The sequence below is a fragment of the Hemibagrus wyckioides genome, linkage group LG16, assembly GCF_019097595.1.
Source record: "Hemibagrus wyckioides isolate EC202008001 linkage group LG16, SWU_Hwy_1.0, whole genome shotgun sequence".
NCBI lineage: Eukaryota > Metazoa > Chordata > Actinopteri > Siluriformes > Bagridae > Hemibagrus > Hemibagrus wyckioides.
The window spans coordinates 8,046,482-8,062,204 of NC_080725.1; the positions used below are offsets into that span (position 1 = coordinate 8,046,482).

A 15,723-nucleotide genomic window follows, 5' to 3' on the forward strand; every position below is an offset into this window, starting at 1 on the left:
TCACCCTGTGTAGTTTGTAGTTGTTTTCTTTTTTGTGTTTTTGCAGAAATTGCAAAATTGGTTTAACTTTGTAACAGATGATGTGCCCTATTTTGCCTCTCCTGCCACACTTGTTTCAACAGAAAGCTGTGAAAGCTGTGACCTGTTTTTGAATCAAATTAAGAAAAGCAAATCACTCTTCTATCATATTGCCATAGTATTTTCTTCCTCCAAGAAAAATTAAAACTAGTCACTGAGCTTGCTGTAGTCTATCATGTATTCTGCAGGCAGTGTTTCTGAATGGTTATGATTTGAATTATTTGGTTTATGTGCATACAAAATGTATTTGTTTTACATTTTTAAATGATGCTGTAAGTACACTAACTCAGTTATTCAATTTATTCAGCATCTACTTCAACTAACAATGAAAATGTATGTTTTGGCCATGTTATCTTTAGCAAACTGCAAATAGGCTTCAATGTTCTTTTTGGAAAGCAGCGTCTTTCTCCTTGCAACCCTGCCATGAACACCACTGTTTCGTTTTCCTCACAGTGGACTTGTGAACATTAACATTAACCCATGCGAGAGGGGCCTTTAGGTACCTTGTGTCCTTGATGTGTTGGACTGTGGATAAACTCTTTAGAAATGGTTTGTAACCCTTTCTAGCCTGATGACATCAACAACACTTGTTCCTTATAAATCTCCTTTTTGTGCCATTGATGCACTTCCACAAACATGTATTGTGTAGATTAGACTTTTGATGGATCCCTGTTCTCTAAATAAGTCAGGGTGCTCAATCACACCTAGATTGAAAACACCTGGCTTTAATTTTCCCCAGTAAACTTTTGCCAGAGAGTTGACCACCGGCATCAGGTGACACTTGCTCTTAACTGGAACTAAGAAGTCTAGCCCAAAAATGTTCTAGTATGACTGTGTCTTTATGCAAAAAGCATGGGCCATGAAGACATGGGTTGCCAAAATTGGTTTGAAAGAAATCGAGTGGCCTACACAGAGCCTTGACCTCAACCCCAGGGAACACTTTTGGGATAAATTGGACCAGTGACGTGCCACAGGCCTTCTTGCCTGATATCTGCCCAGCTTAATAATACTCTGTGGGTGAATGGACAAATCCTTCAGCTGTGCTCTAAAATCAAATGGAAAGCATTCCCAGATAAGTGGAGTTATGAAAGCAAAGGAGGACTATAATAAGTTAGGTTAGGAAGATTTTATTGTCATTTCGACCATACTTGCAGTCCACAGTAAATCAAAGCAATGTGCCTCTAGGACACAGCGCTACTTAAGACAACAGAGAACTAAAGGCTAAAAGTACAGTTAACATATTTACATAAGGTGCAAGGTGCACGACAAGAGGTAGTGGAAACAGACAATACCATATACAAGAAGACAGTCCTCTCAATAGTCCTGCTGTAGAACGTGGTTAGGATGGGGTGGTTGGAGATGGGCTTTCCTAAGCCTTCATGGAAAGTTGAATGACCAGGTTATTGTCTACTAGGTGAATACCAATAAAAATTGGTACTCTTGATGATCTCGAGAGTTAACAGAGAATTGTCCATCTGTGAAGTCAACAAACATCAATTTTTTGTTCATGTTTAGACAGAGGTTGTTGGCTCTATACCAAGCTGTTAGCTGTTGCACCTGCTCTCTATATGCTGACTTCTTGTGCTTGCTGATGAGACCCACCACTATCATGTCATTGGTGAACTTGATGTTGTAGCTCCAGCTGTGCCTTGCTGCGCAGTTGTGAGTCAACAAAGTGAACAGCAGGCACCCGGGCACACAGCCTTGAGGGGCCCCGGTGCTCAGTGTGGGGGTGTTCAATATGCTGTTCCTGATCCATACAAGCTGAGGTCTCCCAGTCAGGGAGTCCAGTTGCAGAGGGAGGCATTTAGGCCCAGCAGGCTCAGATTTTTAGTCAGGTGCTGAGAGATTGTGTTGAATGTTGAACAGAAGTCTATGAGCAGCATTTGTACATGTGTGTAAGGGCCAGTTGGATAGCGGTGACAGTGGCATCGTCCGTGTAGCAGTTATGCAAACTGCATGGGGTCCAGTGAGGGTGGCAGCAGGGTCTTGATGTGTCTCATGACAAGCCTCTCGAAGCACTTCATAATGATGGGCGTGAGTACAACAGGACGATAGTCACTGAGGTAGGACACTGTAGACTTTTTCGGCACAGGGATGATTGTCTTGAGGCACGTTGGAACAAGAGTGCTGCACAGGGAAATGTTGTGAAGACATCCCCTAGCCAATTTTGCAGTGGTCTGCACATTCCCTAAGCACACGGTCAGGAATCTGTATGTTAATTCTGCATAGTTTTCCTCACATCAGCCATGGTGAGACAGAGTATGGTGGGTGTGTGCGTACTTTCTGCTTTTCAAGTGACAGTTTGGCCCTTGCTGTTCCTAGAGCCACCTGCTCTGAAGGTGAAGTCTCTGGTCGCTTTTGATTGGTGCATGTGATGATGGTCTTTGAGACAGTCGTCAAAGCTGATGTAGCTGGCCACTAATGCTGTGTATCCAAGTTAGTGGAATTGGCATTGGTTGCAGCTTCCCTGAATATGTGGCAGTTAGTGGTGCTCAAAACAGTCCTGAAGAGCAAAGTTGGCTTTGCCTGGCCAAAATCAGAACCGGTGTAGAGCATCTGATGAGCAGCTTGTATGCTGAAATTCACATAACATGTTTTGAGTAGATGAGGTGGATGCGTGGCTCCAAACAATGTGTTCCAAGGATTTCCAGCACATTTGCCCTTCTCGTTGCAAAGTCCACATGCTGATGAAATTTGAGAAATCAATGATTTGAGATTTGCAAACTGGAGTCAGATGTAGTCCAATTTATTGTCCAGGGTGCAACCACTGGTAAGTAGGATGGACGAGAGAGCCGGCCGGCTAGGGTTTGTTTTTAGCCTAGCACCAACACTCATCCTCTTGGTCTTTTGGTACTTTCTCTTCTCTTCTGCTTTCTTGCTTTCAAAGATCCCCTCCCCTAACCACTGGCATCAGGCGACACTGAGGACTTTGTCTTTGCAGCAAGCCAAGATCATAAAGCTTCTCCAGCAGATCATCATGCGGGTTGGCTGTTATGCGATTTCTGTGCTGTATTAATGCCGTTTGTATAGGTGAACTGCTTTCTCTGGTGTCCATGTACCTTAATGTCGGGCTAAAAACGGGAATAGCACTATTTTGTATCTGGAATAGTAGCGTGCTACCACCATGCCACTATCTTGGATTCTTTATTATTTGGTTAATGCTGGGCATGTAGCATTTTTTTTTAAAGTGTTCGGTAAAAAGAGAAAACTGGAGGCAGGCTTTGAGGTCACAACTTGATTGTCTTATTTTTACCAGAGACTTTAAAAAAACAAAAAAACAAACCTTGGCTCTCTCTCCACTCAACTCTCATCTTTCTATTGTATTCAGCTCAACTACAACAGAGAACAGTCCTCAGGGAAATTAAGCACAGGTGTGTGATCCCTACCACTTGCCTTCCTTGGTTCTGCCCTCCATTCACATAAATAGAGCCTTCCACAACCTGCGCTACTCCCAAACATTATGCGCTTATATTAAAGTTGTGCAAAAGAGGTTGATGAAGTAACAAAATTGAGATTTTCTTTTAAACTATGTCTGGTGTGGGAGGGTAGAAAATGACTGATGGTCAAGTGTCCATAAACTTTTAACCATAGAGTGTATATAGTTTTGTTAAAGCAATATAGGCATGTTAGCCAATATTACACTCCAACTTGAAATTGTAGTTGGCTACATAGCTGTTATATTATGGACACTGCAATGATGGTCCAATCATCCCTCCTAATTACCTGTAAGGACAACCATCTTCATTTGGCTTGGAACTTGTCTCATTTGATAGTATGCAGTAAAACAAATATGTTTCTGAACAATTTTGATTCTGACACCAAATAGCCTGTGATATTTTAGAATTTGTGTGGGGAAAAAAGTCTAGTATATCTTACATTTAATTTTTATTGTCATGTTTTCTGACTCTCCTACCAATTACTTCTGTCATGGTCCTTTTTAAGCCTACTTGGTAAAATCAGAATTACAGCAGGTCAGGTTATCTTTGATGAAATTGTTGTTGGCATTGGGGTTTTTTTACTTCCATGTGAGTTGGGCATGGAGATGCAGAACAAAGAGGAATTGCAGCTACTTAATAATTACTTGTTATTTTAGATTATTTTTTTTAAAGGAATCTCCACCGCTTATTGTTGGCTATTGTTTTCAAGGTTACTACAAAGGAGCAGTTCAAAAACTCTCATGTACCCTTATGTATAATGTAAATAATATATTCTTAATCACAGTGGAATGAAAACAGTCATGATGAATTATCATGATGATGATGATGATGATGATGATAATGAACATATTAACAAAAATAAAGGATGTGAAATGTGTCTCCAATCTCCTAGTATGTCGGGGTCTAATAAAGAGTGGTGAACGCCAAGATGAGGAGAATGTTGCTGGGAGACACAGGACTGAGGCATTAAGGCAGCTGTGCCAGATGAACCCATCTCAAGCCTTTAACATCAGAGCCATGGTGGTGCGAATTCACAGCTAAGCTAAATGCAGCTTACATTTAGGGCTACCATGAATCAAGGTTTATAACCTCAGCTACACAAATCATTTTTATTGAATACTATTATTAATCATCCTGTCTTGTTCTCCCCAGGTAGAGGAATGCCACCTACCGGGCTTAGGGGTCGCGCTGACTTTAGATTATAAGCCAAGCAGTGCAGACAAAGCTGTTAGTCCTCTAGTGTCTTATGTCAGTGGTCTGCTCCTGGGTACAAACAGCAAAGTACGCACATGGTTTGGTATGTTCATTCGCAATGGGCAACAGGTGAGAGATTGCACTCATTTGTGTACACATGGGCATCTACACAAACTCTCAAACAATCCATCAAACATGAACAAAATGGGATTTATGTGACCTTTGACCTTGTTTGCTTTTTTCACCATTTTGTACTAAACACTATAGACTATTGTATGTGAAATACATGTACGCGTACAAATGTACAGTGTCTGCCAAATTGCAATAGAAAAGCAAAGTCTATTTGCAGTTGTGGCTCCCCTGTCTTACGAGTTATGACCCTGTCATATATAGCAATAGCAATTACCCTGTTTGCTATTTCACTTCTTTGGGGTCATGTATGGAAGTGAATGGGGATAGGAGTATACTATGGGTATGTTTTTGTATTTGGAAGTGATGTCAGATACAGCTGATGACCAAAAATTTCCATTTGAAATTTTACAGATTTACAAAAAGCAATTGCAATTTTTAAAAATATTCTGGAAAATAATTGTGTGTGTGTGTATTTAACCTGCATCCTTCTACATCTCTGTTTTTCTTCCCTCGATTTGGCATCAGAGAAAGAGTCACAGTAGTTCAGTTTTGTGGCAAATGCGGAGACAGCTGCTTTTGGAACTGGTGGCCATCTTGCCTTGCTCACACATCAGACGTGCACCTCATGACGCAAGGCTCAGTCCTGAAATAGAGGGCAGCTCAGCATACTCAAGCCTAAGAGAAGAGCATGTGGTCAAAGCCAGTTCATTACTCAGGCTTTACTGTGCTCTTATGGGCATTGCTGGCCTCAGGTATTGGCCTCATGCAGATTGCAGCCAGACAATATGGATAATTTGTTTAAATATCACTTCCACAAATAAATATATTTATACATACCGTGCTCTGGAAAGTATTTGTCTCCTTGTTTCTATATGCAAACTTGTAAAAGTATTATTCATCTCGTTCAAAAGATTTAAAACACAAACTCAATAACTTTTATGTACCTTTTAGCAGCAGTTACTGAATTCAAACACTTCCTATGCTTTAAGCAAATGTACATAAAGCTTTATGATCTTTCTGATTGCCAGTGGTTTTTTTCTTTTTATAGATATAATTTTTGCTCTCTTTTTAGTCTCTTTCTAATGCTTTTTCTCACCTCTTGGCTAGTCTGACACCAAAGGTGCCATTCTTAGAATGATATAACAGATCTAGATGTAAATATCAGGAAATGAAGGCTAAAATTCTGAGTTATTGTCTCATATTCATTGAGCTCAAATACTGTTTAGATTTTTTTTAAACAAATGTTAAAAATTTTAAGTGTGGCATATATTTAAAAATAGAAAAGATCAAGAAGGAGCACTAAGCACTATATAAATTGAGGTTAGAAACATTTGTTAGTTTGTAGATGCAGACCTTGAATCTTTAGTCTGTAGTATTTTAACATGCTGCTGGTTGAAGCTGTGAATATGTTCATAGCATGAGGCATTTAATTGTTCTTTTTTTGGTCCCCTCTTCTAGACCCACAGATGAGGAGGCTGAGCAGCTACTCCAGCTGATGACCAGCCGCCCCCCTGCTACACCTGCTGGAGTCCGTTTTGTCTCTCTGTCATTTTGCAAATTACTCGCATTCCCTACACTTGTCAGGTACTTCTCATGTTCCATCTGCTATTGAAATTAATTATTTTTATTATTTTATTTTTCAGTCTACATTAGCCATGTTTGTGTTTTTTTCTCCCCATACTTTTTACCTTCTGTATTTTTGGTTGACTGTACTTCTCAGATAGTTTTTATCTGTGATGCAAGCATCCTTGACTCATAGTAGCATAGGTATGAAACATAGGTGTTTTTATTTTTAAGGAGTCATTATAATGGTAAAGGACACCTTCATGTAATTTCATTTTAAAATGTGATACAATGATTTTCTGTGTGGTATTCACTCATTACATGTGGCATTGAACACACAGCATGAAGATTCTAAGTACATTTCACTCCAATCTAATCATTTTGTCAGAGACTAAATTAATAGAATGTCATTTCTCCAGGTCCATGGTGTAACAGTACACAGGATTACATAAAGTATAGATACACAGGACAGTGTACCTAGACAGAAAAGGAAAATCTAATACAACAAATTTTCTGTAAGAGAGGGAGTTTGTTTTGGAATTTGATTGTTGGAATGGAGTACCTTCTGCTAGATGGCAGGGAGGAGGAGTGCATGAGAAGAGGGGTCATCCACAATGCTAGCTTAGCATTGGTTATAGCACTTGTAGCACTGGGTGTACTTCCAATTTTGTAGAAAACAACCCTGCAGGAACTAGCTTGTCTCACATTAATTTAATTAGGATCTAGAGGCAAGCTTTTTTATTACAGATGATCCAGTACATCATTCATTTGCCTGCTTTAGGCATTGCATCTTAATATGAGGTTTACTACAGTAAAACAAGTAAGACAATAATTTTATTAGAGTAAATGCATTGTGTATTGCAGTTATCTGTTAAACATCACATAAAACCTAAGACTAGTTGAGTCTCTATAATGTACGTCTCCAATTGACCCACTTTTCATTTAGTACACCAGAACAGGAACAGCTGATGGTGATGTGGCTCAGCTGGATGATTAAGGAGGAAGAGTACTTTGAAAGGTACTTTTAATCTGCATTCAGTTTGCAGAAATGTGAATTACTGGTTCTAACAAAATTTATTTTGTTCCTACAAGCGTTTTTGTTTTTGTCTTATGCATATGGTGTTATGGTTTATGGCTAATGAAGGTGTATGATTGGGCAGTTTATTTAAAATGAATTCCCATCTTTTTGGTTCTTACCAGCTTCTATAAACAAAGAAATAACCTCTTCTGACAACAGGAAAACCCCCAGCAGATTTCAGTATGTAGTCATCATGGTTATTTAGCAATCTCCAATTTTAAATTAACCTTCTGAAGCATTGTTTACTTCAAGACAGTTGCCTTTCTTTCTGGGAGTAGGCATCCCATGTTTAATGATGAGACAGATATAGAAAAATCCAGGTAGTACGTCATGTGACCTACAGGCCTTTGCAATCACATTAAATATGTCAGCATGACTTGCATCTGCAACAATGCTCAAAAGTTTTGGGGCACCCCAAGTACAAAAGCAAATCGACATCTGAATGGCTAAAGAAGAAAACGGCAAAGTTCAGTTGAAGTTTAATTATAATGTAATTTTTACTAACTTGCTTTCAGATTTTTTGACTTACATTTTGGAGAAAAATTTACACTTTGAAATCTGTTTTTAGCAGTTGGTGGGGTTCATACCATTGTTATTGAAAGATAAACATAGAATTGAAAGATTTTTTTCACATTATTTTATGTAACTCTAACAACTATATTGCTCCACTGTAATGTTAGAATAAAAACAAATGGTGATAGACCTATGATGATAGACCCCAGATGTCCATTGTTAAAAGCATTATTTAAATAATACTGAATTGAATACTTGTATCTATATGAGATTTCATTTTTTTAGCTTCAATATATATTTAATTACAAAGCTTTGTGAAACGTTTGTTTGTTTGAGTATTTTTCAAATAAATTGGTTTCTTGGATGTACAATGTGTCAGAAATGTACAAAGCCCTGCTTCAGTCTGTCCCTCTCCCTCTTCTCATACAGTGCAGCTGGTGTTTCTGCTTCTTTTGGAGAGATGCTGTTGCTTGTTGCTATGTATTTCCATACCAACCAGCTCAGTGCCATTATTGAGCTAGTCTGCTCCACATTAGGAATGAAGGTGAGCATTTTGACTGTGTCATTAGGTTTAGGCTAGCTGTAAACTCTACAAGCACAATTGCAGAATATCTAGGTATGTTTTACTGTAAATGCTAGAATTAGACCCTGTCCCGAATGCCACATTTGTAGCATTGCGCTCTTCATTTGCTCTTGTCCAGTCTAGGTGAGGCCTTAATGTGTCCCATTTCTTATTTTAGGCCTCAGAAGTGTGTTGTCACAAGTGTCCTCTATGAACAATTATGACATCTTTTGGAATCAATGTGAACTCAGAAATGTTCTTTTTGTGATTATTTGCAGAGGACAGTTACAGTGTATGAACTTATTGAATTGACTTTCACCCGAAGTCTTTGGTCACTCATGTAACAGATTTGAAAGATCTTCTGAAGTATTGCCTTTTTTCATCAGAATTCTTAATGTTCTTTGTGAAGTTAGTGTAAAACTAATAGAGTTTATTTTTTAATATGTTGCTTTAAGTCGTAAAGAAAAGGACAATCTGGACCTTACTTGGACCGTATTTGGATGAATCGCTGTTTGACTGTACGTTAGTGACTGATTTTCCTAAGACTGTTTGTCTAAGATGTCTTCTAAATGTATTTACTTACTTCTTACAATCCATTATTCCTAAACCACTATCACTATACAGTACAGTTGGTTTGGCTATACAGGTGTACGATTCATGCCCAGGACCTGCTTAGTTGCAATTTTAGTATTTGTGTTTTCAAAAGTGATTTCTGTATTTGCTGAGACTGAGGTGAAAGAGTTATCCTTATCTTGTTGCACAGATTGCCATTAAGCCCAGTTCTCTAAACAAAATGAAGACCATATTTACCCACGAGATCTTCACTGAGCAGGTACAGTGCAAAATAGGAAATTCTCAGATTCACAATTTCAAAGTAGCATGTATGTCCTTTATCGTAAGCATGATTAGGATTGACTGCTAGCCTATCATGACTCATGCCTATTACCTTTGTCACATTTGATTTAATATGAATGAGTAACAGTTTATTATTAAATGACAGTAAAATGACAATTTGTGAACTCTGTAAAACGACTTGGTTTATGTTGTAGGTGGTTACTGCCCATGCGGTGAGAGTGGCTGTCACCAATAACCTGAGTGCCAATATTACTGGTTTTTTACCCATCCATTGCATTCACCAGCTTCTCAAAAGCAGGGCCTTCACCAAGCATAAAGTCTCCATCAAGGTACAGAGGAGTTTTTTTTTTCCTTATTTACTTTACTGCTAAACTTAATTCTGTTACACTTTCCACTGTCATGCTCTTGAGGTTTGTTGTTGTCTTCTTCACTGATATCCAAAGTATGTATACCCCCCCTAGGGTGCAATCTCCACATGCATCACCCATAGAAAAACATTTTTAATGTTATCTATTTGCCTAAATAATTATACAGATGTGTGTATTTTGCAGTGGTGGACAGTAAAGACAGTAAATGTAAATCATTAATGTACTTAAGTATCTTTTTCCAGTATCTGTACTTTAGTAAAGTATAAAGATTTTTTGAGATTTTTTTACTTTAATTCCACTACATTTTGAAGTAACACATCGTACTTTCTACTCCACTACATTAACCCACATCTCTCATTACTTGTATGTTAAAAAAAACAAAGCAGTTGTCCATTTACAGCATAGCAAGCAAACTGAGCTACAGTGTGCACATTAATTTTAAACCAATGTATCTTTTTGGTTTCATTAAATACAGTGAGTGCAAACGATCCTGTAGAGCATTAAAACTAAATTGCCACAGCCTGAAATACTGTAGCTTACAATGTAAGAAAACCCTGACCCCATCCTGTCACCTGCACACTCATGGCCTTTGGCCTTACCTGCAGGATTTGCTTTAAGTTTTAGAACAGAAGAAAGACTTTTTCATATTCAAATGCCTCAGTGACATATGATTTCGTCTTACAAGAATTCTCCATCATATTTGCAAAAACGTAGAGGTGAGCATGTCCTGTGATGATCACAATGACGATTTTTTAAATATAAATCTGTTAGCTCACAGCATTGAAGGATTTTCTTGTGTATGTGAATAAATCTGTCGTTATCTTAATTATGTTGTGCATGGATAGTTACGCTATAGTTAGGTAAATAAGCTAACGAAATCAGTAACTCTTAAACAGCAGTCTATATTACTGATATTATACAGCAACCCAATAGTTCAACTATTATTGTTATTTGACCAGTCATGAAGTAAAATTTCTTTTTCATCGTTTTTTTTTATTGTAAAGCAGAATAAGATTACTTAAGATAAGATAATTGCCCATCACACACCAAAGCATTAGTTACTAAATACTGAAATATTGACTGCTGAATTCGAACATTTTTTCCTCTGAATCTGTAGAGCAGCAAGTTTCTGTTAAAGTGAATCTGCGTAGATCCTTGCTTGCCATTTGTTTTAAACTGATTCTCCAGTAGACAGGCATGCTCTGCACACATTAGCTATTCTGTATGAGTTACTAATGTTCAGTTGACATTTTCTTCTTTATAAGTCAGACTGTCCCGCTGTAGTACTTAATATTTTCTTCTGCCGTGATGTATATATTTTCATTTTTTAGCACTTTATGTAGAAAACAATTTACAATCTACAAATCCTGTCTTTATTCAAGGGCAGAGGTGGACAAAGTACATAACCTCCTTACTTGAGTGAAAGTACAGATACTATAGATTAGCGAACATCCATCCGGTTTATTACTTAACTCGCGTTCTCTCCTCCTTTTCCTCCTTACATCACATCCAGTTTAACTACACAGTTCAGAGCTCCTATTTCAAAATAGTAGTCACAGTGCAGTTACTCATGAACACATTTTCCCCTTTTTTAAAGAACATTCCTGTAATTATTAATCTAAAACACATTCATCTTGTAGCTTTAACTGGTCTTTTGATTCTCGAGTATATAACACTGTAACACATATCTGATAACAGTAGTGATGCAGACCATACCAATTTTGTATCATTAGAACTTATTAAATCAAAATGGCACAACTTGGTAGCATACCAATGAACACAGTGCATTCAGTACATCAGGTCTAAGTGACATAGTCCTTTAACCAACTAGGTTTGTGAGCATTACATTTAGGTCTAAACGTATGGTTATGTGTATAGTGATCTGTGTTCTCAGCAGGAACTGTGGTTGGGCATGGAAATGCAGTAAGCTTGGAAGCATTCCAAGTTTTCCCATTACTAAGGACGTATGTACCCACCCCGTCTTTTGTTCACTGTGAGCGGATCTGTGAATTTACTGTGTCCCTTAAGAACATACAGATGATTTCGAACTCTCACTTTGTCTCCCTCCTAGAAGCAAGGGTTGCGTGCGCTGCGCTTACCATCAGCATACCGTTTCATTTTCTGTTGCATCCGTGTAACCTTTTGGCAGACAGTAATTTCAGTGGGTGTGCACACAGGGGAAGATGGCAGAATAGACAGCCTTGTGCGTATTTGCCTGCCAAAAGAAATTGAAAGGGAGAAGTACCGGTTGTGGCACGCGGAGTGGCACGGTATACCTGCAAGAAGTCAGTTACTACAGGTTTCCATTGTTGATGCTGCTGGATGGCCATTTGAATTGTATGTTTGAGCACACAGTTAAACCTCTCTACGGCACCATTAGCTGCTGGATAGTAGAGAGAAGAACGATGGGGCCAGATATTCTGTTGTTTTTAGGAAGGCAGCAAAGGAAGCAGATGCTCAGTGGAGTGCCATGACGACTAAATACCAATGAGAGAAATGAAATCACAGCACTTGTAGTAACAGTGTGAGCAAAGGAGACCTCAGGCCATTTGCTGTAATAATCAGTCAATTTTATAGCAAACCTGCCGTCAGATGCGGTGGTGTCAAATGGCCCGACTATTTCCATAGCTACCTTCTGCCATGGTCCATCTGGGAGCGGTATTGGCTGAAGAGGGGCAGGATGTGATTTCACTGTTTTGTCATCGAGTCGACATACATAACAAGAACGAACAGTGTCGTGAACCTGAACATCTATCCCTGGCCACCAATAGAGATCGCAGAGACGCTGTTTAGTTCTCACCTCCCCTTGGTGCCCTTCGTGCACTATAGAGACCAGCGTAGAGTGAAGAGCAGCAGGTACTATCAGCCGTGAGCCTTGGAAGACAAAGATATCCTTGACAGACAATTCCAGTCACAGCTGATAGTATGGCAACAAGTCAGCATTCAGTCCCTTGGGTGAAGGAGGCCAGCCATCAGTAATCTGTGCACGAAGTTTGGTTAGTACAGGACAAGAAGCACATGCAGCAGCAACATCAGCAGCAGACAGAGAAGTACAAGTGCAGACAGAAATGCAACAAACTCTTCATCCACATTATCATCAGCATCATGAGCCAGATCAGCAGCATCGTCAGGTAAGGGCACATGTGACAGGTAATCTGCAGGGGCATTTTGGGAACCTGGACAATATACCACATCATAGTTAAATGACATGAGGCGTGCAGACCACCTTGCTGCACGGAGTCCAGCACGACCAACACCTTTAGTGGTAAGTAGGGTTGTCAGAGCCTGGTGGTCCATACGTAGAGTGAAACGATGGCCCTATAGATAAGTACGCCACCTTTCTATGGCCCACACACATGCTAGTGTTTCCTTTTCAACTGTGCCATATTTACGCTCAACAGCCATCAGCGTGCATGAAGCAAAATCTACAGTACGTTCAATGCCATCTGGACTAACCTGGGAGAGTATGGCGCCCAGGCCATAATCAGAAGCATCTGTAGAGACGATGGTACACATTGTGGGGTCAAATAATGCCAAGGAGGGGTTGCTTGCCAGCAATTGTTTCACTTTGATCAAACTTTGTTCTGCCTCTTTTGACCAGCTGAATCCATTGTGATTCAAATTTTATTTGTCACATACATAATCGTACACAGTATGATATGCAGTGAAATGCTTACACGACTGTTTTGACCCTTGAAAAAGGAATAAGGACAGAAAAAAGACAAGGATAAAAATATATAAATACAAAATATAAAACATAAAAATACGAATTATACGAAAAATACGAAATATAAAATATAAAAACAAGAAGTTCACAGTAGGTAAAAATAAAATAGAAATATAGCTGCAAGCAGCAATGACGGGCCCTCGCACTATGGTCCATCACTACACGGTGCCATCGCCACCCAGGCACACCAGACACAGTGAGCACAGTGGGTACATGCATTAAAAGGGGAAATATCAAAAGGACAAGAGTGACAATTTGGGTGTAATGAAAGTGATCACAGCAATGTCCACTGATGGCAACAAGAAAACTGACTTTCCTTCTAAACTATATAAGGACAAATAGGACAGTTTGGGTGTAATGAAATAGATCATAGCAATGTCCAGTGATATCCAAAGGGACAATGACTCTCCCTCTAAACTATATTACTATATGAAGTTATTTATATATATATTTATATATATATATATATATATATATATATATATATATATATATATATATATATATATATATATATATATATATATGTATATGTCACCCAGAAAAATGTATACACATTTCAGGAAAAGAAAAATTTGTATAAGTATTTTATTACTAAATGTATTGATATGTGATTTATTGATATACAGCGCTGGAAAAAAATAAGAGACCACTGCAAAATAATCAGTTTCTTGTCTTTTTTTCTTCCAGGTTCATGTATTGGTGAGATGAAGTGTTTTGTTGATTTTTTTTTTTGTGAACTGCTGATAATATTTCTCCTAAATTCAAAATATAACTTTTGTTATTTAGAGTGTATATTTAAAGGAGCACATCAAAATAACCCAAGATCAGTATTTTAATAACTCAAATATAACAAAATGCAAATCATTTGTAAACAAATTGTGTTAATGCTTTGCCTAAATAACATTAAGAAATCAGTATTTGGTGGAATAACCCTGATTTGCATGTGTTTTGGCTCCATGCTCTCCACCAGTTTTTCACATTGCTGTTGGGGAACTTTATACCACTCTTTCTGCAAAAAGCAAACAGCTCAGCTTTGCTTGATGGTTTGTGACCATCCATCTTCCTCTTCATGACATTCCAGAGGTTTTCAATAGGGTTCAAATCTGGAGATTGGGCAGTGCTCTCGTATTTTTTCCAGAGCTGAATATGATATTATGATAATATGATAATTATATTATACTAATGTAATATACATCATACTGTTTTTTTTTCTGAAGTGTATATACATTTTTTGTTTGACTCTGTGTATATAAATTGTGAACAAGGAGCCATATTTAAAAAAACAAAAAAAGGGAAAGAGCCTCTAGTGGACATAGTATAGTACTGCAGGAGTCAGGCCAAAACAATGTCTAGTCAGTGGACTGATGAATGTAAAAATTTATTGTGAGCCGTTTAAGCATCACAAAATCATGAAACTAAGCAAACTTACTCACAACCAGTTGTTCTTTCTATGTAAAATATTTTGAAATATTAGGACTTTCCACTGTTAAGATATAAGAACATTAATTTTCTTCTATGATTTACTCACAATAGCAACATCATTCAAAATATTACAAATTCCTTCAGTTTTCATCAGCCATGTCCTGACATTATTCTGACTGATTTTCAACCAAATCAGGTGAAAGTAAGGGAAAACAATAGATTTCTAAAAGTGACACACTTCCTGCTGCCAGTTGGTGGCGCTATGACTGACACTCACAATAGTCATGTCCATGTGATCAGCTTTCGTCTCTTAATATAAAGTTGAGATTTTATGTACATCACTCAATATACACCAAAGTTATTAGCCACTTCCTGTTTCCTTTTATTCGCCATAAGTTTAAGGGCTCCTCACGGCTGAACCGTTTGAAATATCAAAGATCCCTTATTAATTTTAGATCCTCAATGTCTTCAGATCATATTGGACCCTGTTTGGTCAAAATCATACAAATCCCCTAGGAGGAGTATATCAAATTCCATTGGGTCCATTTTTCAAACATCCCAAAATAACTGACTTCCTGTTAATCAGATCCCATGACAGGTGGATGAACGTCATTTAGCTCAATGAGATCTAAATGAATACCTCGTCTCATGCATATACGTGCAAGTGAATATGAGCTGTGCAGCTATATTTCTGACAAAGTTCCAGGGGGCGCTGTGACAGCCCTGTGCCACGCCTGGGGACCACCCACACTGGACTTTCTCATACCCATTTACACTCTCTATGGGAA

General features: G+C 38.3%; 1 protein-coding gene across 3 annotated transcripts in view; it reads left to right on the top strand.

The window, feature by feature from the left end:
* ints2 (integrator complex subunit 2) overlaps window positions 1-15,723 on the top strand; it is a 64,762-nt gene that overhangs the window by 5,280 nt on the left and 43,759 nt on the right. For all 3 annotated transcript variants that reach the window (XR_009206860.1, XM_058411654.1, XM_058411655.1), the window contains exons 6-13: window positions 4,411-4,541; window positions 4,671-4,841; window positions 5,370-5,596; window positions 6,303-6,428; window positions 7,354-7,425; window positions 8,428-8,542; window positions 9,324-9,392; window positions 9,610-9,744. Coding sequence is in view for 2 of the 3 variants with exons in the window: in XM_058411654.1 (XP_058267637.1) it covers window positions 4,411-4,541; window positions 4,671-4,841; window positions 5,370-5,596; window positions 6,303-6,428; window positions 7,354-7,425; window positions 8,428-8,542; window positions 9,324-9,392; window positions 9,610-9,744 (1,046 nt within the window). In the remaining variant the exon portion in view is untranslated. The remainder of the gene's footprint in view (window positions 1-4,410; window positions 4,542-4,670; window positions 4,842-5,369; window positions 5,597-6,302; window positions 6,429-7,353; window positions 7,426-8,427; window positions 8,543-9,323; window positions 9,393-9,609; window positions 9,745-15,723) is intronic.